At 50.4% G+C, this 21,445-nt stretch overlaps 1 protein-coding gene across 4 annotated transcripts in view; it reads left to right on the top strand.

Annotated features, from left to right (window-relative positions):
- Window positions 1–11,048, top strand: part of Fgd3 (FYVE, RhoGEF and PH domain containing 3) — a 58,913-nt gene extending 47,865 nt beyond the window's left edge. For 3 of the 4 annotated variants that reach the window (XM_029547648.1, XM_029547647.1, XM_021215637.2), the window contains 4 exons: window positions 5,090–5,212; window positions 5,967–6,107; window positions 7,801–7,941; window positions 8,590–9,982. In XM_029547648.1, the coding sequence (XP_029403508.1) occupies window positions 5,090–5,212; window positions 5,967–6,107; window positions 7,801–7,941; window positions 8,590–8,841 (657 nt within the window). In that variant the 3' untranslated portion in view covers window positions 8,842–9,982. Of the gene's footprint in view, window positions 1–5,089; window positions 5,213–5,966; window positions 6,108–7,800; window positions 7,942–8,589 lie in introns of all 4 variants that reach the window. The other variant, XM_021215636.2, reaches the window with a different exon arrangement.
- Window positions 11,049–21,445: the final 10,397 nt, after the last annotated feature.

The raw sequence follows: 21,445 nt of genomic DNA, 5'->3' as shown, positions 1-21,445 counted from the left end.
AGAGCAAGGCAGGCCAGGAGTCAGCTTGCTCTCTCCTGTGTTCTTGGGACCCAGGAATGCAGATGTGAGGCTGTACTGAGGCCAGGTATACTGGTGACTTGAGTACCGGGGGTGGAGGCCACCAGGGAGCCTGTTGCACAACCACGTGTATCATCTGATCTCTGTATGAATACTTATGAGCTCGCTGTGTGTAAATCTCACCTTGATAACATGTGCAGTAAAGAGATGCCAGCTCTGTGTGGCAGCAGTGGAAAGACAGGTTCATTCATCACACTGAGAAAGTTTTCAGGAAGCTGGGGGGGGGTCCCCCCACTGCCATGTGTGTGTGTGTGTGTGTGTGTGTGTGTGTGTGTGTATGCGCGCGCGCGCGTGCACGCGCGCTCTCAGGGTCAGGCTGGGTTCATGTGCCTGTCTGCTAGTGACTGATCATGGGAACTTGGGAGGATGTCTTTATTTTAATTTGGGGATGTCTAAGGCACACGCCCGTGCTTGCTATGGACTGAGTACCCACAACTGAGCTACATCATCACTTTGGGGTTTGACATCCACAAGCACCCATGGCAACAGTAGTTGGAACAACTCTGAGTCATAGCTTCACTTATAGCCCGGAATGACAATACTGCCTGGCATCTTGCTGGGTCCTGGATGAACTACTGAATTAAGGAGAGTGACAAGTGCCACCCGGAGAAGGTGTCTCCAGCTCATCCCAGACATGGGCTCTTCTCCCCGGGTCCATTAGCACTAACCTAGGACAGTGCTGTGTTCTCTCCTGCCCACCTGCCCCACCTCCAGTGTGCCTGATCTTTACCTCCCCTTGTTTTCTCTTTGTCTCCCATTCTGTCTCTGTGTCTCTCTTCCACACTGTCTCTGTCTCCCATGACCCTTCTCTGCTTCTGTCTCTTTCCCCTGACTCTGTCTTTCAGTTGTTCATGCAGAGCCCAGATCTCTTGCGTTGGAGACAGGAAAGAGTGGGACTCAGAACAGCTGGTGACTCAGTCCTGCAGCTCTGAGAATGTGGCTTTGTTAGGGTATGACTGTTGGGTTTTCGTTCCCATAAAAAGGAACCCAGACCCACCGGTGAGGTACCTTGAAGCAAGCGAGGGACAGGCTGTGGGTGAAGCCACCTGAAATAGAGAACAAAGGAGGGCTGGTGTGACATTGGTCCCAGTGCACAGGCAGTATGGGGCCAAGGCCTGTCCGGGTGGACCTGGACATATTGCTGTTCCCCTTCCCTGTGACCACAGCTTCCCCAAGTCCCTCAATAGTTTGAGTTCAGGCTGGCCTCGTGTCAGCTTGTGAAGCTTGAGGGAGGGCCGAAACATTTCAGGGGTACGATGGTGAAAGGAGAAGGGGACCCCGAAATACAAGGGGACTGGACAAGAGGAGAGAGACCCTAATTGGAATGTTGCTGCTGTCTGGCCCCTGCAGAGCAGACAGGCACACTAAGGATGAACTCTGTTGAAACTGGAAGGCAGGAAGTCTAAATGTGGTGCAGGCAGCCAAGAGGGAAATAAACATCTTGATACCCCAGTGGCTTCCTACGCTAGTCTGCTTCCGCCTGCTTCCTACCACCTACTGGCCTCCCCTGGCTCCACCAGACCCGGGCCTCTGGACCCACGGTCAGCTCTGCCTCCATCCAGGAAGCCCCATGACTTGTCCCTCAGAAATACCCCTCAACCACACACCACATAACCTAGTGTCAACCTTCTGAGTTGCTAACGTGGATGCATGCGGTTGGCCTTAGCCAGACCCATGCAATTCTGACGGTCCCTTTCCTGATGCTTATGGGTTGTGGCTGCTTCCAGTTGAGCTTCCAGAGGAATGCATGTCACCTGGTCAAGTCGGACTGAGCAGCTCCTGAACGCACAGTCTGAAACCCTCCCAAGCCAGCCCCCACATCTTTCAGCCAGAAAGGGTATCCATGACCATTTCTTTCATTCATGATGTCTTGGACCCTGTTCCTGAACTGTCCAGGCCCTGGGATAGACCTATGGAGGCATTGCTTGTAACCAGCTGATGGCTAGGGCATCTGGACCCAGGAAAGCTACTTCTTTGTTCATGGAATCCCTAAGACTGAGCCCACAGGTCCTGGTGAGGGAAGCCACATGCTCCTGGAGTTGCAAGCAGGCAGAGATTCTGGGTAGAGATGGGGTACTCAGAACTGCCCTAAGAGCATTTTAGCGGTGGTGCCTATAAGTGAGATGTCTCGAAGCTGGGGCTAAGTGGGGGTCAGCACCAAGATTAGGAGGGTGAAGCTGGAGGGAAGTGGAGTTTGCTTTGGGTTGAAGCCAGTGATGCGTATCCTAGCCTTACTGTCGTCTGGGAGAGAGATGGGGAAGCTCTATGGTAACCTAATTCAGGCTGCTCTTGCTGGCTTCCCATCTCCTTTGATTGGGAAGTGACACCTGGGAGCCCCAGAGTCAAGGCCTCAAACCACACTCAGGACCTGCCTTGATCAGGGTATGGTCACTAGACCTGCTGGGTACCATGATGCCTAGTTTGCCCCTCTTCCTTTTTCCTGCGTCTGCTCCAGGAAACAGTCTCTGGAAGGTTGACAACATTCACCACACAGCTGCCCAGTGTTCAGTTCTGGTGTCCCTCTTCCTTTTCCTTTCCCAGACCAAGCTGGGGCCAGCCCTTCCTCTAGCAAGCAGATCCACGACAACCGATAATCCAGCAGAGCGTGGCCGTGTGCTTCCCTGTTGACTCTTCCCCTGAGCAGCGCTAAGCTGAGCTGAGATTTCAGTGATGGTTCAGAATCATCTGCAGACCCGCACTGAGCGTCATGATAGGGTACACCACAGAGGAAACCTACACACTGCTCAAAAACAAGGTTTCATTCTTAATCAGAAGTGTTTGGCCTCGGGTGCCAGGCTTCTCGGCATGTCTGGAGAGGGAACAAATCCCTTCAGTGTACCCGGTTCGTGTCCTGTGTCTAGGTGTCTTCTAACCATCAGCCTCTGTCAGCCCCTCTTTCCTAAGAGGGGCCAAACCACATCCGGGAAGTTTTGCACGCATCCTTGCAGAATTCAAAGGCTTCCTCATTCTGTTAAGAGTAAAAAAAATTAATGCCAGGTGGTGGTGGTGGTGCAGGCCTTTAATCCCAGCACTTGGGATGCAGAGGTAGGCGAACCTCTGAGTTTGAGGCCAGCCTGGTCTACAGAATGTGTTCCAGGACAGCCAGGGTTACTCATAAGAAACCCTGTCTGGAAAAGCCAAAAGAAAAAAAGAGTAAAAAATCTAGTTGTTCTTAACCAAAGTTGTACACACACACACACACACACACACACACACACACACACACACACACACTCAGAGTCTGAAATTCCCCATCCAGAGCTCCAGATGTACTCTGAGTGACACCCAGACCCATCCAAGATGCCATCAAAGCATCGGCCCTGATGACCCACAAGCCAATTGCTCCCCCCCCAACCGCCCCCACATGAACTTCCTTTTCTTCATAAGGCCCCATTCTGTACCTGCCAAGGCAGAGACGTGGAAGAGCTCACTGTGTTGACCCTCAGTGGAGAACAGCTTCCAGGTTGATGTTGGCATGCTGTCGATCGATGTTCATGTGTGTCCTCCTGCCTTCGCTATCTGATCATCTGTGACCTGCACATCTAACCAGGCCTCTTGTGTTGCGATGGCATGTTTGGAGATCAAGTCACATGAAGGGTGGGCCACAGTGGGTGGCCTCAGCATCATGGGAGCAATGCGGGACTAAACCTCTTGTCTGAGCACAAAGATGGGCAACTCTGTCCTGATCCAATGAAGCTCACTAAATGAAAGTAGCTGGGGGACTCCATGACACTGGTCTGAAAGGTCTTTGCCTCAGGATCTTCCCTTTGTCTGAGCCCTATTGGTCCAAGGGCCTGAGCTCTTGACCACACCCCAGGTTAACTCAGCCATTCCTCCATCCCCAAATGTCCCACCATGGTGCCCTACTGACCCCCAGAGTCTTCTGCATTCTCAATACCTTGTAGGAATAACAGCTGGGGTCTCTGTCTGAGGTCCCTGAGAGCCACATGTCAGGACCATCTGGTGGCTGTTTAATTCCTCCACTTTGACATTTAGATTCATCGCAAGAAAAAGGGGGCATGGACTTATGAAGGTGGGCCAGAGGATGGAGGCCGAGGGACTATGGCAGACCTGAGGATGGCCATCTTCCCCTCTCCTGTCTTCTCTCAGCTGTTTTCTTTTTCTTCTTGCACTAGGCCCTCCCATCCTCTCTGTCTCAATGAACACTTGGACCCCTCAGCAATGCTGAAAGGAGGATACAGTCAGAAAGTCTTGTATAGGACTGGGGGTTCCTGAGGCTAGGTGAGGGGTGTGTCTCCATATGCAGGAAGAGTCAGAGCCCTTGGGAGTGAGGGCTTTGCATGTCAGGTATGGAATGTCTGCCCTCTAGCCACTGCGCACAAAGCCCTACCAATGGGCTCCTCAGAGGGAGGTCAAGGCCATCTCCCTCCTTTGTCCTCGGAGCAAGGACTCCCAAACTGGAAGAAGACAGTGTTGCAGGAGACACAGGAAGAGGCCAAAGTTGAGCACAGCCTCAGATGGCTTGGGTGTTCTCACATGCCCTCTAGGGAGCTTCTGTAGGACTGCCACACCGGCATGTGGATGCACATGTGTGTTTATGCATGTGGTGTGCCTGTCCCCAAGTGTCCAACACAGAATAGGTGTGTGACGGGGTGAAGGATGACACTCAGGATCTAGGGGCCACATGACCATTCTGGGCTGCAGTCAGGGACACCCCAGTCTCTGGCAGCAGATGCCATCCATGCAGACTCCTGTCCACACCTCTTCCTTCCAGCTTGACTTCACAATGATATTTTCTCAGACATACCAGATAAGGCCACACTGGCCAAGCTCTCTTGCCCTCTTGGAACCTTACTTCAGGCGTGATGCATGATGCACTGGGATAGGAAGGGGGTGCAGCCGCCTCTTCCCCTCTGCAGCGCCCACTCTGGCTGTGGGCGTGCATGGCCACTTGCTTAGCTAACCCTCCACACCCATGGCTATCCATCCCACAGTGGGCTATCCTGTGCTTATACTCCAAAGCTGACGATGGCCACTTGCCTCTTTGTAGATCGAGTCCAGAAAGTCGTCCTCTAAAACAAGACGCGACAAAGAGAAGCCCGGGTGTAAGAGCTGTGGTGAGACCTTCAACTCCATCACCAAGAGGAGGTATCGCTGCAAGCTGTGTGGAGAGGTGAGCATGGGGCAGGAGGCAGGTGGGATTATGCAATAAGGTGTCACCACTGACTGGTGTCCCCAAAGTGTACCAGTTCAAGTCCTCCTCACTCAACCCCCAAAGTCATTGCTCCTGAAAATGAGCGACTGAGTCATGGCTTAATATTGAACTTTGAAGTATTCTTGAAGAAGGAACTGATGGGTATCTTTAGACATAGATATCAAAGTTGCCTCTGGGGGAGGGATTGAAGCAGGAGGAGATGAAGATAAAGAAGCTTATGTATCTCACAGAAGTACTTGAAGCTCTTTGTTCCGAGGACATAGAGACTGTTGTTCTCTGATTTCACATTTTCATAAAATTTCATCAGGCTGGCTGGGGTAGGGAAATGGAGGGCTAACAGAATTAATCTTTGGTAGATGGACAATGATGATGATGATGATGATGATGATGATGATGATGATGATGATGAGTCAGTGCTCTTAATCCCTGAGCCATTGCTGCAGCCCAATGTGCATTTTCTTTTTGGCAGTGTTGTGGGTCTTCTTATGTAAGTGGGCTATGCTCTTTTCTCCTTACGCATAGGGCTTTTGAACTCTGGGTGGTCTTGGTAAGGCAAGCAGGCCCTGGGCACTCCGGGAGACTAAAGTCACTCTCTGCCCTCAGATTGGGCCTCCAGCATCCCAGGACAAGGATTTTTTTCCCCCTCTCTGCACAGGTCTTTCCTCCTCATCTGCTCAGGATGCATGGTCAAGGGTATCCTCTTGTCTCGCAGGTCATCTGCAGGAAGTGCTCAGAGTTCAAGGCAGAGAACAGTAAGCAGAGCCGTGTCTGCCGAGAGTGCTTCCTGGAAGAGCCCCCCGTCCCTCCAAGCCCTAGCTCTGAGGCTCCCACTGAGCTCAAACAGAATGCAGAGGTGGGTGTCCCTGGTTCCTGGGACCAGGACGGACACAGAGGACGTCTCAGTGTGGTCCACAGGCCTAGAATCAGGGCAAGATGCTTGGAGCATGCACATGTGTAAAGACATCTCAGGGACCAGTCAGGGCCTGGGAACCACACGCACCTAGGATTCAGCTGGAAACTTGTGTTGATCCATTCTGGGTCTGACTGGAGGCAAAATGGGAAACTAACTGCCCCACATCTAGGCACTGAGGTCCATGGAGGAGCTTCTTCACCTTAGAGCAGACAGAGCTGTGTGTGTGTGTGTGTGTGTGTGTGTGTGCATATATGTGTATATATGTGTGTGTCTGTCTGTATGTGTCTTATATGTGTGTGTGTGTGTGTGTGTCTGTATTTGTGTGAGCATGTGTATGTGTATCTGTGTATGTATGTGTGTGTCTGTCAGTCTGTGTATCTTGTATGTGTGTATGTACATATATGTCTATGTGTTTGTCTGTGTGCTGGGTTAAAACTGGAGGGTCAGCTCCCCCTCCACCACTACTGCTCATCCAGCCTTCCTTCTTAAAGGACACCGTCCCTTTTATAGACTAGTGGGACATTTAAGAACAGGAAGCCTCTGTTTTCCAGGAAAACCACATTCTCCTTTATCTCCACTGCATGCATGTAGTTGTCTCCTGGGAGTCTAATGTCTGTCTCCCTCCCAAAGGTGCTGGGGGATGGTCCAAGAGGGCTAGGGGTCAGCAACTGCCAAAGCTCCCTGGCTGCTAGGTCTGCTTGGGACATCGAGGACAAGGCTGTGAAGGTCTAAGTCTGCAGTAGCCTTGATGGTGAGGCCCCTGCTGGCCCCACCTGCTGAAATGTCTCCGCTCTGCACTCTCAATCTTCAGGTGTATTCAGGGGGTCCTAGAGGTGTGACAAAAGGCCTTGGAGGATCACTGGGTCTTGGGGGAACCACCTCCAACAGGATGTGTCAGAACCATACTCTTGTGGCTCAGGGAATCCTGTTTTCATTGATAGTGCTAAGCCACAGAAGAACAGAGAAGCAGGGTCTATAGGATGTGTATATGAGAAGTGGATGTGCTCATGTGTGTGGTGTGGAAAGTGTGTGTGTGTGTGTACATGTGTATGTGGTGAGTGGGGTAGTGTGGCAAAGGCTGTAATGTGCTTGGTCCCTTCACCCTGTGACCCACATTTCTGTAATTGCTGTTGAATTTCATTTATCTATCTATCTATCTATCTATCTATCTATCTATCTATCTATCTATCTATCTATCTATCATCTACCAACACATATACATATACATTTACATTTACATATACATATACATATACATATACATATATTCTTGCTATGTAGCCTGAGACTTGCAATCCTCCTGCCTCAGCTTCCTGAAAGTTGAGATTATAAACACATATCACCATGCCTAGCTTCTTCTTGATACTTTTACATTGTCCTAGCCTGGGATGGTCTTACTCTCCTAAGAGGGACCAGCCCCAAACCCTACTTGAGACCACATGCTCTGTTCTATTGCCCCCCAGTGACCCTTAAAACCCTAAAAAGCTGGCCCTAGCCTGTATGCAGGCCTCCACTATGTCTCTGTGGTAGTCACTTCCTTCCAAGCATGGGCCCTGGTCCAGCCCCAGCCTCTGCAGAGGACAAAGACATCACTACAGGTGAGACTACCCCTGGCCTATTTGTCTGTCTCCAGAAACCTCCTTCTGCAGATCCTCGGCCCAGCCTGCTCTGTGGTACCCTGAATCTGTCAGACGATGGTACGGCCTGGAGTGAAGTGTGGGCAGCCATCCCTGAATCAGATCCCCAGGTGCTAGACCTGCTGGCAGGCAGCCAGGTAAGTGTCCTTATCCTTGTCCTTGTTCATGCCCAGGGCTGTGAGAGGGGCTGTGGGGGGGGGGTGCTGCCACAGTGCAGACCCTCAAGCTTGAAGTGCCCATAGTAGGTCTGGACCCTTGATCTCCTCCATCCATGTGACCTGGCCTTCAACTTCTCCCAATGTCCAGAGCAACCCTGGTCCCCATTCACCCTGGTCCCCATTCATGGAAGACATGTCCCTGTAATGTGTGTAAGACAGCCAGGGTGAGATCAGGCATAGTCAGGGGGCACAGAGGTTGGGCCCTCCTCCCCACACATAGTCATCCACTCACATCTTCCTTCATTCCTACATCTTAGGCAGATAGATGCATTTGGGTCCTGGTGAGCCTTGCTTTTCCTCTCTCAACTCCCATTGCTGAATCACAGGGCTATTTTTGTCTCACCTACCCTGGCTCAGGGCTTCTGAGGGAAACCATGGTTCAGAGGGAAGACCCCTGGTGAGATTTGTTCAAATGAAGAGAGCCTCCTCCCAGCATCTACCTGAGAGAGCCTGTCTGGCAGCTTGTTCTAGTGGCAGGCTGCACTGTGTAAGGCTAGACATGTTGGCCTGCTTGGGTGGTCACTGGCATGAGCTGAAGGCCCGACTGACCCTCTCTGTTTCCTGCAGGCTGGCCGACTGCTGTATAGCATCCCCCTTTCTGGCTGTAATATAACGGTGCCTGACTCTGAGGAGGGGCTGGAGGCAGGAGATGCGTGGAAGCTACATCAGGGTTCACAGACCTGGTGGCTGAGTGCCCCCTCCGCAGAGCTGCAGCAGTGCTGGCTGAAAGCCCTGGACACTGCTGCACGTGGGAACGCAGCCGGGGACAGACCAGGGGCCTCCCAGCCCCAGGCCCCAGCAGGCACGGACACTCCATGAGCAGAGCCTCCTACCGTCTTTCCCACTACTGTATTTGGCCCGTGTTCTTTTCTGGGTGACCTTAGACGTCGAGTGAAGGGATGAAGGACTCCTAGGACCACTGAGGATGGACCACGTGGCTCAGAGAAGAGTAGCTATGGGTCCAAGATCACTCAGGAAGCCTTAGACAAGAGTTGGGCTTCTGGTTCCAGCGCCAGCGTTGTGGTAAGAGCATGGAGCACGGCCACTACAAAGCAAATGTCACCCGAGCAGACTGAGTGATGACATCAGCCCTCAAAGGCACAAAGGCACTGTCCAGGAGTGATCATGCCCGACCTGTGACGTCACTCTGGGAAAGGCAGAGCTGTCTGTGGGCTGACCTGGCTGTTGTCCATCTATCCACTGTGTGACCTGGGCCATGACCCACCTTCTACATTGCCCTCTCCTGCAACATCCCTTGTCTGCTATTTCTGCTGAGCCCATGTAGGGTAGGGAGCAAGGGCCTCCTTATCCCACCATTCCCAAACAGAGACACTCAGGCTGCGGGGAGGCTGGCCTTCACCCCTGTGTGGCAGGTTTGGAGGTTTCAGACTGGCCCCTCTGTGGGCAGGTGCCATGCTCATCAGCATAAATAAATGCCGGCTGCCTGTAAGTGAGCGCAGCCTGGGCACCTCCAACCCCACTCTTTACAGGGCTCTCCTCAAGCCAGGTGGCTTTTAGAGGAACGTAGACGAAGGTGGCAAGATGGCACAGACCACACACTTGTCTTACAGAGCATTTCCGCATCCCTGATAGGCAGTGGGTGAGCAGCTCAGCCGGACATCAGGGTGGGGGTGCTGTCACTCAAGATGTAGGGATGTGACAAAGGTCATGGGGCTCAGGAGGCTGTTTGCCTCTTAGGGAGTAGGAAATCTAGAGACCAGTGATGGAGTTCTGACCCTTGCTCTCTAGCACCAGCACAGCTCTATGTGGGGACAACTGGGCAGGCATAAGGGGCAATTACATGGTGGGGTAAGGAGGTGTAGAGCCAGAAATGGGTGCTAGTTATAGGTGACATTGGGACACACAGATGAGGTGGGGCCTCAAGTGAAATGGGGGCCTAGGTTGGGAGTCCTGGTAAGGTAGGAAGATGGGATAGAATTAAAGTGGATTGGAGCAGAAGTGAGATGGAAGGGGCAGGGGAGAGGTGGAAAGGGCAGGGGTGAGGTGGATGGGGCAGGCGTGAGGTGGACGGGGAAGGGGTGAGGTGAACATGGCAGGGGTGAGGTAGATAAGATACAAGTAAGGTGAAATAAGGTGGATGGGGTGAGGTGAACGTGGCAGGGGTGAGGTAGATAAGATACAAGTAAGGTGAAATAAGGTGGACGGGGTGCAGGTAAGGTGTCAGAACACCAGAACACAGCTGAGTCTATGCGAGAGCCCCCTGGACTGGGTGTGGGCCGCCTCAGGATCATCTGAGCTGAGTGGTCCTTCTTCGCCCTGAAGAAGCTGAGCAAAACAAGCGGAGCGACTCCACAGTGGGAGGAACGCATTGGGGGGCCTTCTAACTCCTACTCAAGTGAAGCCCTCACCCAGTTCTGAATGGGACAGTGCTGAGGGTGGCCCAGGTGGAACAAGGAACAAAGGAGGGGCTTTCCTTGGCTAGGTGCACTGTGTGGTAGACACACTGGACAGGCACAAGCCTTCAGCCTCCTGCCACACTTTGCGTCTTCCTCCTGCCCATTGTGGTTCTGGCCCTTGCATTTCAAGGATTCCAAGTGCTCGTCCTCTGAAGAGTCAGAGCCTGAGGAGGTGCTTCTGTGTATCCTTCCCCCTGGGGAGTACCTCTGCCCATTCTGTCCCAGGATGGGGACTAGTCAGTTTGCAGCTTGGGGACTCCTGATGCTACCTGAGCAGAAAGGTGCATAAGTGACTCTTCTTGTTGCTGTGACAAAGTCTTAGACAAAAATCACCTTACGGAAGGACGAGTTTATTTGGCTCACAACCTGAGGGTATGATCCATCAAGGTGAGGAAACCTGTGGATGCAGGAGAGCTGGCTGAATTCTGTCCACGGGCAGGAAGCAGGAGCGCTGGATGCTGGCTCTCCACCCACTTTCTCCGTTTTATCCATTCTGGACCCTAAGCCATGGGATGCTGCTGTTCACATTCAGGGTAGGTTTTCTTTTCTCAATTAAACTTTTCTGGAAACACCCTAATGACATAGCCAGAATTTTGTTTTCTTGTGACTGTGAATCCTACCAGGTTGACAATACCAACCATCTCAGTCCACCCCTTGTCAATTTGACACTCCAGCATGTCACTTTTAAATGGTAGCATTCTGACCTTAGAAAGCCTTGTGCTCATTTTATGCAGCAATATGCATTTAGTCCATCTCTAAAAATCTGCAAACCCTTCACAGATCCAATTCCCCCCCCCCNCCCCCCAAGACATAAGTGCAAGACTCTCTGCTGAGTCTCAGGCAATCTTTTAACTGCAAGCCCCTGTGAAATAAAGGGAAAAAAAAACCCTACAAGTTATGTACTTCTAATATCCAATGGTATAGACTAAGTGATCCCATTTCAAAGGTGAGGATTTGGACCTGGGACAGAGGCTCAACAGTTACTTCTCTTACAGAGGACCACAGTTCAGTTTCCAGCACCCATGACAGGGAGCTCACAGTTGCCTGTAATTTCAACTCCAGAGATCTGACACCCTCTTTTGACCTCTTGTAGGTACCTACGTGCATCTGAACACACACATGCACTCGCATGCACATGCACCTACACAAATAAAATGAGTATTAGAGGCACAACACAGTAAGATTGAACCAAAGCAAAATTGTTTCCCAGCCAGATAAACACCAAGTCTCGATGCAGCACTTGGCCTTCAGGGACATCAGCTGGGCCCCACAGCCTTGGGCAGGTCCTCTCCCACACTTCTGCTTCCTGTGTAGCACATAGCCTGTCTTCATTCAGGTCCACTCCATACCTGCAGATTTCCCAAAGACACCTCTTACCGTCCTGGCATCTCCAATATCCTGGGGGTGCAACACTAGGCTCTCAGCTCACAGCTCCACACAATGGACTTTTCAAATCCAGCCTCCGCTGCTTTCTAGGATTATAGTACAAGCCCCACAAGCTGTGAGACTCTTGCATCTCGCATGCCTACAAAACCGGCACTAAGTTCTGCTTCTGGCTCCAGGTGTAGTCTGGCTTCCTCCTTCTGCTACCACTGAAGTGTGCCAGGCTGAGGAAACGCACTCTAGGTGGTTGTTTTCCAGCAGGAAAGCTCAGAAGTATTTACCACCCAGGCCCCAGTGATAAAGGCCCAGGCTCCTTTTGAATGGCTCTGCATTCTACAAGTGGGAGCCTTTCATAGGTGGAATCTTGAGTTGCCGGTACCTTGCCTGTTGTCCTGGTGGTGATCTGACGTTTCCCTTTAAGGGTGTGAAGTCTTTAGCAACAACAGCTGCTTTCCAGCAAGGCCTCATGGGACTTTACACACCCTTACTCACTGAGTTTCACTCTTCATATCTTGCTGCTTCCCGTTCCTGAGAAGAGCCAACAGTGGCCGAGGCACGGGCTGGATGCTATTCAGTCTTGAAATGTCCTCCACCAAACCAGTTAGCCTATTACCTTTGAATTCAGCCTTCACTCAGGCTTTTGGGACATGGACAAAGCCTGGTCGAAGATGAGATTCTTTGCCAGAAGGTCACACACATGGCCTGTAGCCTGGTTGCCCATAGAGTCCTTACCTCTCTAAGACCTCAGGAGCCAGGCCCTCCTCTGTTCCTCTCATGGCCCATTAAACTCTATTTTTATGGAGAACTCTAGGGCTTTCCTCTTGCCCGCCCATTCCAAAGCTCTAAGAACCACATGGTCAGGTTTACTCCAGCAATAGCGCAGCTCCCAGGTACCAATTTTTCTGACAAAAAGAAAAATGTGGATGGAAGGGATTTTACAAGGGCTCACCGTGTGAGGTTACCGTCCTTCACGGGGGTTGGGGAGAGAAGGCATGAAGGCAGGAGCTTGAGGCAGCTGGTCACTTTGTATCCAGTCAGGCAGCAGGAGGTGATAAATGATGCTGCTAGCTCATCTCCATTTTCCCTTTTTATTCAGTCCAGGACCCCAAGCCCTGAGATAGTACCCTCCCTGCTAATCAAACCTCCCTGGAAATACCCACATTAGGTGGGCACACATTTGTCTTGATGACTGCAAATCCCATCAAGGCGACAGTAAAGGACAACATCGCAAAAGACTTCTACATCCAAGTGCACAGGAAATGGTGTAAAACCAGGGAGAGGAGGGTCCCACACTGGTCAAAACCCAGCTGCTATGTCGGCACTCAGCCCACTGATTGATTCACCTGGCACACCATCCTCATTGTACCCTGAGCACTGGCTTCCTCCCCACAGTCCCAGGGAAGAGAGGTCAGCTTCAGAGACAGCTGGCCACCAACCCTCTCTGCCACCTGTACAGTCTTTGGGGCTTGGCATTAAGCATCAATTACTCCAAGACCTCTCTTGATGCCTTTTAGCAACTAGTCCAGCCATTGGGTGTCCAGGAAACAGAGGTGCTCACCTTTGCACTAGGTAGATCTCAGGGGTACGGCAGAGAGAAGTCTGCACTCAACCAGGAGTCATAGAGGCTGCTGCCTGTGTGATGATCCCATGACTAGATCCTTCAGTAGCTACCTGGAACTGCCTTCCTTGCAGAGGTCCACACAGGCATGGGTGAGGCCAGCTGTCCATGGGTGGGGTCTAAGCCTGTCCACCCTTCTCAGAACTGCCAAACAGTCCTCCAACGGTGGATAGCTGCCAGCCCACAAGTCTTCTCCCATGGTCATCTATCATTATAAGTAGAGCGTTCCTGGGGAGGAGAGAGAAAGGGGGGGAGGGAGGGAGGGAGAGAACGAACCCACCCAGACCATAGGTTTCCTCCCCTAGACTGGAGCTCCACCTCTGGTTGCTGGGTGTCAGGATTCCAGAGCTACAGGTCTGGGTGAGACTGGTGGGAAGCAGCCAGATCAGGGCAGACTTTGAGAAAGCAGCAGCCTCCACCAACATTCTACACATTCCAGACCACTAATGCCAGGCCTCTTTGGCCAGTCCAGCCCATGAACGTCTGAGTTGAGTGCCTGCTCCCAGGTAGGAGCTCTGACACCCTCCTGTAAACCCCAGGAAATCTGCCTCTTAGACACCAATGGGATGGTCCCACAGCAACACTGGGCCACCTCCCAACCTATCAGTTTGTCCTTGGATCTGGAGGATCGAAAGACTTCTCCCTGCTGGGCCACAGGAAGCACATACCCAGATGTTGCCTTGGGTGGGAGCATCCCCAGATGTCTCAGGATGTTACTTACCTTGTCCGCCGTCTTTGTTCCCTCTGTGCCTTATTTCCCTGCTTGCCAAGCCAAGCTATGCTGGCCAGGACTGGACTCTGCCATCTCTGACCAGCCGGGGCAAGATGCAGGACAACAGGAGACTGTGCCAACAGGTCTCAGGAACATGGATCATCTCAGAGAAGAAATGGGGGCTGGGGTGTGTCACTGCACCCCTGAATTCTGGGAAAACCAAGGGTATGTTAAGAAGTAGGTTCCCTACTCTGCATCCATTACATGGGTAGGAGTAACAAGAACCCAGTCCCTTCAGTCCCAGGGATTGGCTCAGGGTGGCCATGTGACCCAAGATGGAGGGTCCTAGGACCATGAGACGAGCAAGCTACCCAAGAGTTTAGACCTTTTTGGAACCAGAAGGAAGATGTTCTCATGGAGGCTGATTTCTAATTTCACCTCATGCAGAGACATCAGAACATTCATTTCCTATGAGACCAGACCTCCTGCAAAGAGCTGACCTGTCCCACACAACAGCTGCCAACAGGGACCAGCGATGCCTGTTAGAATCTCTTGTCCTGCTCACATTTCCTGCATTCACAAACCAGGCTCACAGCACTCTGGTGAAAGATGAAACCCTTTCTCTCCTGCCAGTGCCATACCTGCCCTACAGGAAGCTCGGTTTTCAGGGCCCTGGACAACCCATACAAAAACTACACCCCCTTTCCTCATGAGTCTCCACTCCAAAAGGGAGCCTGGCTTTCCCCTTCTTTATCAAAACTCAAAGATGTAAATCATGGCCCCCTTTGAAGAAAAGCAAGTCCTGTCTCTAAAGGACAACAGGAAAACAACTGCCAGCAGCAAAGCCCACCCATTTCTAGGGGAGACAGTCTTTCATCTCAAAGCAGCCCACCTCTGAGGGGGAAACCCTGGTTGCGTGACACCAAGTTCTCTGTTCTCACAGTCTCACTGGAAGCAGTGTCTGTCTGTCTTTCCCCTCTTACCCTACAACACAGGTTCAGGCTCAAGGAATTTATTTGGACTGCAGTTAAGGGAGGTGTGAAGCAAGACAATGAGGACAAATGTGGATACAGGGTGTAAAGTATTGATGGTGCCCCGATCCCTGCTGTCCCAGAACCTCAGATGAGGCCATTGCTGTGATTTGTGAGTTATGGGGCTTCAGCGAGATCCTTGACACTTGGGGATACTTTGACCAAAGTGGCAAAAAGACGAAGTTTATTACAGAGCCCAAATCCTAGCATATCTCACAGGACCAGCAGGAAGAAAAGCATTTGGGACCTGTGTCTTTTGCTGGGGCCCACAGTGCTGCTGAGGTGAGTCTCCTGAAACACTAGCTGGGCTCACCTAAAGGTTACATAGGGCTGAGGGCCAGGGACTTGGGTTCCATTTGTGTCTTCTTTCACTTCTGAGACAAACGCATGCATGACAAAGTAACCTAAAAAGAGGGAGGGTTTGCTTTGGCACAGGCACTGAGGGTATGACCTGTCATAGCGGGGAAGACATGGCAGCCGTGATGAATGTCGGTGCTCAGCCCACATTCTTCTTTTCATTGAGTTCAGCATCCCAGGCCTTGGGCTGGTGTTTTTCTCGTGCGGGGTGGGTCTTTCCTGTTCCGAAAACTCCTGCACAGACACATTCCGTGGGGTCTCAATGGTGACTCTTCATCTAGTCAATGATAGGGACGATGGACCTTTGTAGCTGTCAGGGCCTCAGAGTCAGAGGTCAAAGGTTCAAGGTCTAAAGGAGGAACTGAGGAAGGATACCTCCAGAGATGCAGATCCCATTTATGAACCTGAGACAGTCATGCATGAGAGGCTGGGCTGTAGCATAGTGCTTGCTGCATAAACCACAAGCCAAGGTCTATTGAGGGTTTTCGGAATCAACAGAAGCTAGGGAGACCCGGGTAGAACCATTCCCCAAAGTTTCCAGAGTGTGGCCGAGCAGAAACCTCTGTTTTAGACTGGTAGCTCTAAGTCAGCAGTTCTCAATCTAGTGGTCACGACACCTTTGCAAGTCAAACGACTCGATTAGAGGGGGTCACCTAAGACCATCATAAAGCACAGGTGTTTACATTATGATATCCAGCTATGAGGTAGCAGCAACACAACTTTGTGATTGGGGTAACAACAGTGTGAGGCACTGCCTGAGGGTCACAGCATTAGGAAAGTTGAGAACCACTGTTCTAAGTGCAGAGAGTAAGCACCGGTGAGCCTAGGCTGTCAAGTTTGCTACCCTGCACAGAAGCATTACAAAAAGGTTGCTGCTGATTGTGTTATAGGTACACGTTGGGGTGGGAGAGGAGGAGAGACGGGGTTGGGGAGCTGCTGTCACAGATGCTGGAGAATGTGTGAGTAGCTTGGGCGTTGAATACTGTTGGAGGCTAGGAGAATTTTGAGAGATGCTATAATGTGGAAATTGTTAACTGCCCCAAAAGTTCACTTATTGAAGGCCCAGTCCTTAGTATGATGATAGAGGTGAGACCTTTAAGAGGTAGATCATGGCAGGAGGTCCTGGGTGTCTCCTTGGAAAAATGTGTGAGATCCTAGTCAGACATGACCTCCTCCCATGAACACACTATCAGTCTCTCCCAGAGCTGAACTGATGCTGATGTCACATCCTTGAACCTCCAGAATAGAGAGTGGCATGGACCTCCCTTCTTCGTGAAATTCACCTGCTTCGTTAGAGCAAAGCAAAATGCACTAATACACGCACCTTAGTGAATCCTAGAGCTACGTAAGGCTTTAACGTGGCTTGAACTACATGTTCTGCCTAAGTCTCTGGTATGTGAATATTTAGTCCCCAGTTGGTGGCTGTTTGTGGAGTATTAAGAAGTGTCTTAGGGTTTCCATCGCTGTGAAGAGACACCAAGACCAAAGCAATTGTTATAAAGGACAACATTTAAGTGGGGTTGGCTTACAAGTTCAGAGGTTCAGTCCATTATCACTGTGAGGGAAGCATGGCAGCATCCAGGGAGATGTGACACTGGAGAAGGAGCTGAGAGTTCCACTTACTGTTCCAAAAGCAAAAGGGAGAATATGGGCATCCTGAGGCAGCTAGGAGAAAGCTCTCTCAAAGTTCACCCCCGCAATGACACACTTCTTCCAACAAGGCCACACCTCCTAATAGTGCCACTCCTCCGGCCAAGAGGAGGTGCATGTAGCCTTGATGCTGGAAGAATGTCACTTTGAGATTTCTAAAGACATTCCCATTCCCATTGTCCCTCTCTTGCTCGTGGATCAAGATGTGAGCTCTCAGTTGTTGCTGTCATTCCTGCCTTTGTGCCACCATCATGGACTCAACCATAAGCTCAAGGAGACACTTTCTTTTATAAGTTGCCCTGGTCAGGGTGTTCTGTCACCATGACAGAACAACATGTTAGAGACTAATGACAGTATTAACAGTATCGAGGTGATACCTTAAATTCTACTATTCTGGAGGCAGAGTTGAAGTGAGCCCCTCCCCTTCTGCTGTGTGATTTCTTAACTACTTTTCAAAGCCAGCAGAAGGTCCCTGTCAGACCCAAGCATCTGAGCAAGTTCTAGCTTCAGAACCACGAGAATGTCATCACTGTTTATAAATTACCTGGCTTGTGTGATAGTAACACTAAATGGATTAAGACTCACACAAATTGCCAAAATTACTTTTAAAAGTGTTCAATATCCCTAAGCCACCAGGAAAATTAACTGCTCCGAGATACCTCCTCACACTAATCAGAATGGTCATCAATAAATCTGACACAAATGTTGATTTGAGGATTTGGAGAGAAATTAATTTTTATTCACTGCTGGTAAGGTGCTAATTAGTACATCTAGGGTGTTAATCAGTTTGGAGATTTCTCAAAAAATTAAAAATTGAACTACCATAAAACCCAGCTATTCCACTCCTGAGCATATACCAAGGAAACTCCATACCTTATCATAGGGATATTTGCACCTCATGTGTATTGCAAACGGTTGAAATCAACCTGGCTGTCCATCAAAAGATTAACATAGAATGATAATCTGTTAATGAATGAAAAGAAGAAATAGAAAGGACAGCAAGGACATGACTGCTCCTAGGTATGGTGGAGGGGAAAGGTTATTATAGATATATGGGAGAGCACAGCCAGAGGCAGGCACATCTGGGAGAGTCCAGAGTGGTCATGACCAGACTGAGCAAGGCCATATGTGGAGGCGGGGAGGAGAAGGGAGAGGGGAACCAGCAGCCAGGCGTTCCAAAGGTACCAAAGAATAGAGGAAAAGGACCAAGTAACCCAATGGTTGACTATGTAGGGAAGAGAAGCTAGGAGAAAACTGCCCAGACGCTGGGCTGGAGAGTTTAGGGTGAGAGGCAGGGTATGCCAGCCAGGAGGGCCCAGGAACAGGGACTGAGGGATGTCGGAAGAACCAGGCAGCAGGGTTCACTTTGAGATATTAAATAGGGACCTCAGCCATTTATCCTGGGTTTGAAAGTAGTTGAGGTACTACTTATAAAACGGTGGACTCCTAGCCAGCTGTAATAAAAACGAAATCACAATTTTTTTTTCCAGGAAAAGGGGCTGACGTATTAACCATGGGTACACAATTTCAGAAAGAAAAACCTGTGTTCTCCTTCATACGCAAAACCTAGCCAATATGAGCGTATGCAAACAAATGTACATGGAGGTCCAGTACAGCATGAAGAGAAGAGAATAAGAAAGGCTAGTCATTAGAGGTGAAGAGGGACTACTGTGGAGAAGAGAAACGACATTTGCTTTCATGGAAGATAGGTATATAAAATATGTTCGATACTGAAAGTGCAAAATCCAGTGCAATGCTACAGAGCTTCAGAATCGGCCGGTTTAACTGTATAGAAACCTGTTGAGTCTTTGAGTCTGGGTAATTTTAAGAGGTGCTTTATTCCTACTTTTTAATAATTACGTGTAAGTTTTTTTTTTTTAAGGCTTAAAAAGTAATCCTGGTAGACATGTGGGTATTTATTTTAAGGTTTTGCTGGTGAAGACTCAGAAAAGAGAAGTAGAGAAAGCCCTTGGATACACTGGCCTTGAAGAGAACATTAGCAGAAATGCTGAGATGCACCGCGCCTGCAGCGTCCTGGCAGGGATGTAACAGGCACCGATTACAGCAAAAGGGCTTTTCTAGAGTGGTGGAAAGCCGGGATGAGCTGCCTTACAGTGTAGGTGGAAGGGAGAACCCATCAGCAGTGATGTTGGACATGAACCAAGGAAAGCTTGCTTCAGGCAGAACGTGGATGATTCTCCTGGGTGCTTGTGGTAATCACTGATGTGTGGCAAAACTTCATGGGGAGACACAACATGCACATCTACTCACCCCAGATAGCGAGCCTGTGACAGACCAAAAAATATGGATTGCCACTAAAGGTCAACCTAGTGAACCAATGAGTTTTATTGGGGTTAGGGGTTACTTTCAGGAGCAGAAATGACTCAAAGACAGCTGCATCACCAAAGGCTACCCCAGCATGAGTGACAGCTCACAAAAGCTGGGAACCTGGAGCTCACTGCAGGGGCTTCAATAGGTTGGAGAGGGTCCTTTCCAACCAACGCTGGTCTAAGGGTGTCTGCTTCTTTCGGTCAGCTGGTCTCCTCCCAGAGACTTCCTTGCAGTTCACCTTCCTCTCATCTGAGAGGGACCCTCAACTTTCATTGCTTACTCTGGGAGGGAGGGGCCTAGTGAATCTGGTCAGTTTCACGGACTTCCTGAAGCTATTTTGAGTTGTTTACCCACTTGAAGAGCTTCCCTCCAAGGATGAAATGAGTCAATCTCAGAAGAAACTGTTACACAAGAGAAGAGAGAGGCTTTAAAGTAAGGGGTGGTTGGGCATGACTATATCCTGCCCAGTTTGCTAATACTAGGAAATGCATTGATAAGAGTGTTTGACTGGGCAGTAGTGGCTTCTCACTTTAATCCCAGCACACAGGAGGCAGAGGCAGGTGGATCTCTTGTGAGTTTGAGGCCAGCCTAGTCTACAGAGTGAGTTCCAGGACAGCCAGGGCTACAGAGAAAAACACTTGGGTGTGGGAGTGGGGGAAAAGAAATAAGGAAAAGCAAAAAAACAAAAAACCCACAATGTTTAAAGTGTTGCTGGACATTATTTATTGAAGAAATTGGGATGTGGTCCATGAGTACTGATTCATCTTAGATCCGAGAACAGAGAGGGGATCCAGAAATATCTGGTGGTGGAAGCTCTTGCCAGATGGCATCCACGAGCTACTCAGGACGCTGACAGGTTTTCTGAGACCGTCACACCAGGAGAAACATGGACAGCCTGGACTGGAAAGCATAGATGGGTGAAGGGAAAGACCCAGACCTTGGAGAGCTGCAGAGGCAAGCTGGAGAAAGCAGGCTAATGGCCGCTCCCAAGACCCAATGAGCAGGGTCTTACTGTGGGCTCAGGAGACAGAGCAACAAGTCACAGGGGGTTATATTTTAAGTTCCTAATGGAATTTGCTGCTGGGGTTCACCTCTCCACACACCCAAGATAATTAATGTAGGAAGAGTAAAAAGTCATTTTGGAGGATCTGAAATGAACTGTGTTGTTCAGGGCTGACACTCACCTGTGCTTCAGGCTTCGGATCAGTGGGAAATCTTTAAGCAACTTTCAGGGGGCAGAGCCTCACTACTTAGAGGATAGTGGGACACTTTCCCCGACAGGCCCTAGCCTGGAGGAGTCAAGAATCCCTCCCCTTCTAGGGGAGGGACTTAGAGGCCCCTCCCCTCACTTGGATACCTTATCTTCTGTGATGTTACTATTACTAGTCTTGTGCCTATGCTCTTATGAAACTCACTGGTCCACAACAAAGAAAACACAACAAAAGAATCCCTACACTAAGTTGGCTAGCTACAAACTATCCTTTTCACTGAGACTTGGAGAAAGAGACAGGAGCCCCCAAAGGAGTGGAGCCTTACCCAGGTCCCCAAAAAGCCAGGCCCAGCCCAGAGAGAGTCAGAAGTGAAACACTGGACCCCCACAGTTGCTAAGAACTAAGCAGCTGCTGCCCTGCAGGACTAGCATGTGTGAGGGCATCATGGGGGGGGGGGGCAGGACTGTCACGCTTGTCTGGAGACAACCAGGCCCTTAGAGGCCAGCCCTTCTCAGGACGTGGGTGCTAGGTATCAAAGAAGCTTAACAGGCCCCTGAGTATTAAGCCTCTGATGATCCTGGAGCTACCAGGTCACCTTCTTACCTCCCAGCTTATCTGGGAGCAGCCTCCATCGAATGAAAACCCAAGGGTGCCTCTGGAAAGCTGTGCTTAGGGGGAAACTTCAGATCACTATAATGAGGCTAATCCTTACA

The sequence above is a fragment of the Mus pahari genome, chromosome 16, assembly GCF_900095145.1.
Source record: "Mus pahari chromosome 16, PAHARI_EIJ_v1.1, whole genome shotgun sequence".
NCBI classification, from domain to species: Eukaryota; Metazoa; Chordata; class Mammalia; order Rodentia; family Muridae; genus Mus; species Mus pahari.
This window is presented reverse-complemented; position numbering and strand designations above follow the sequence as displayed.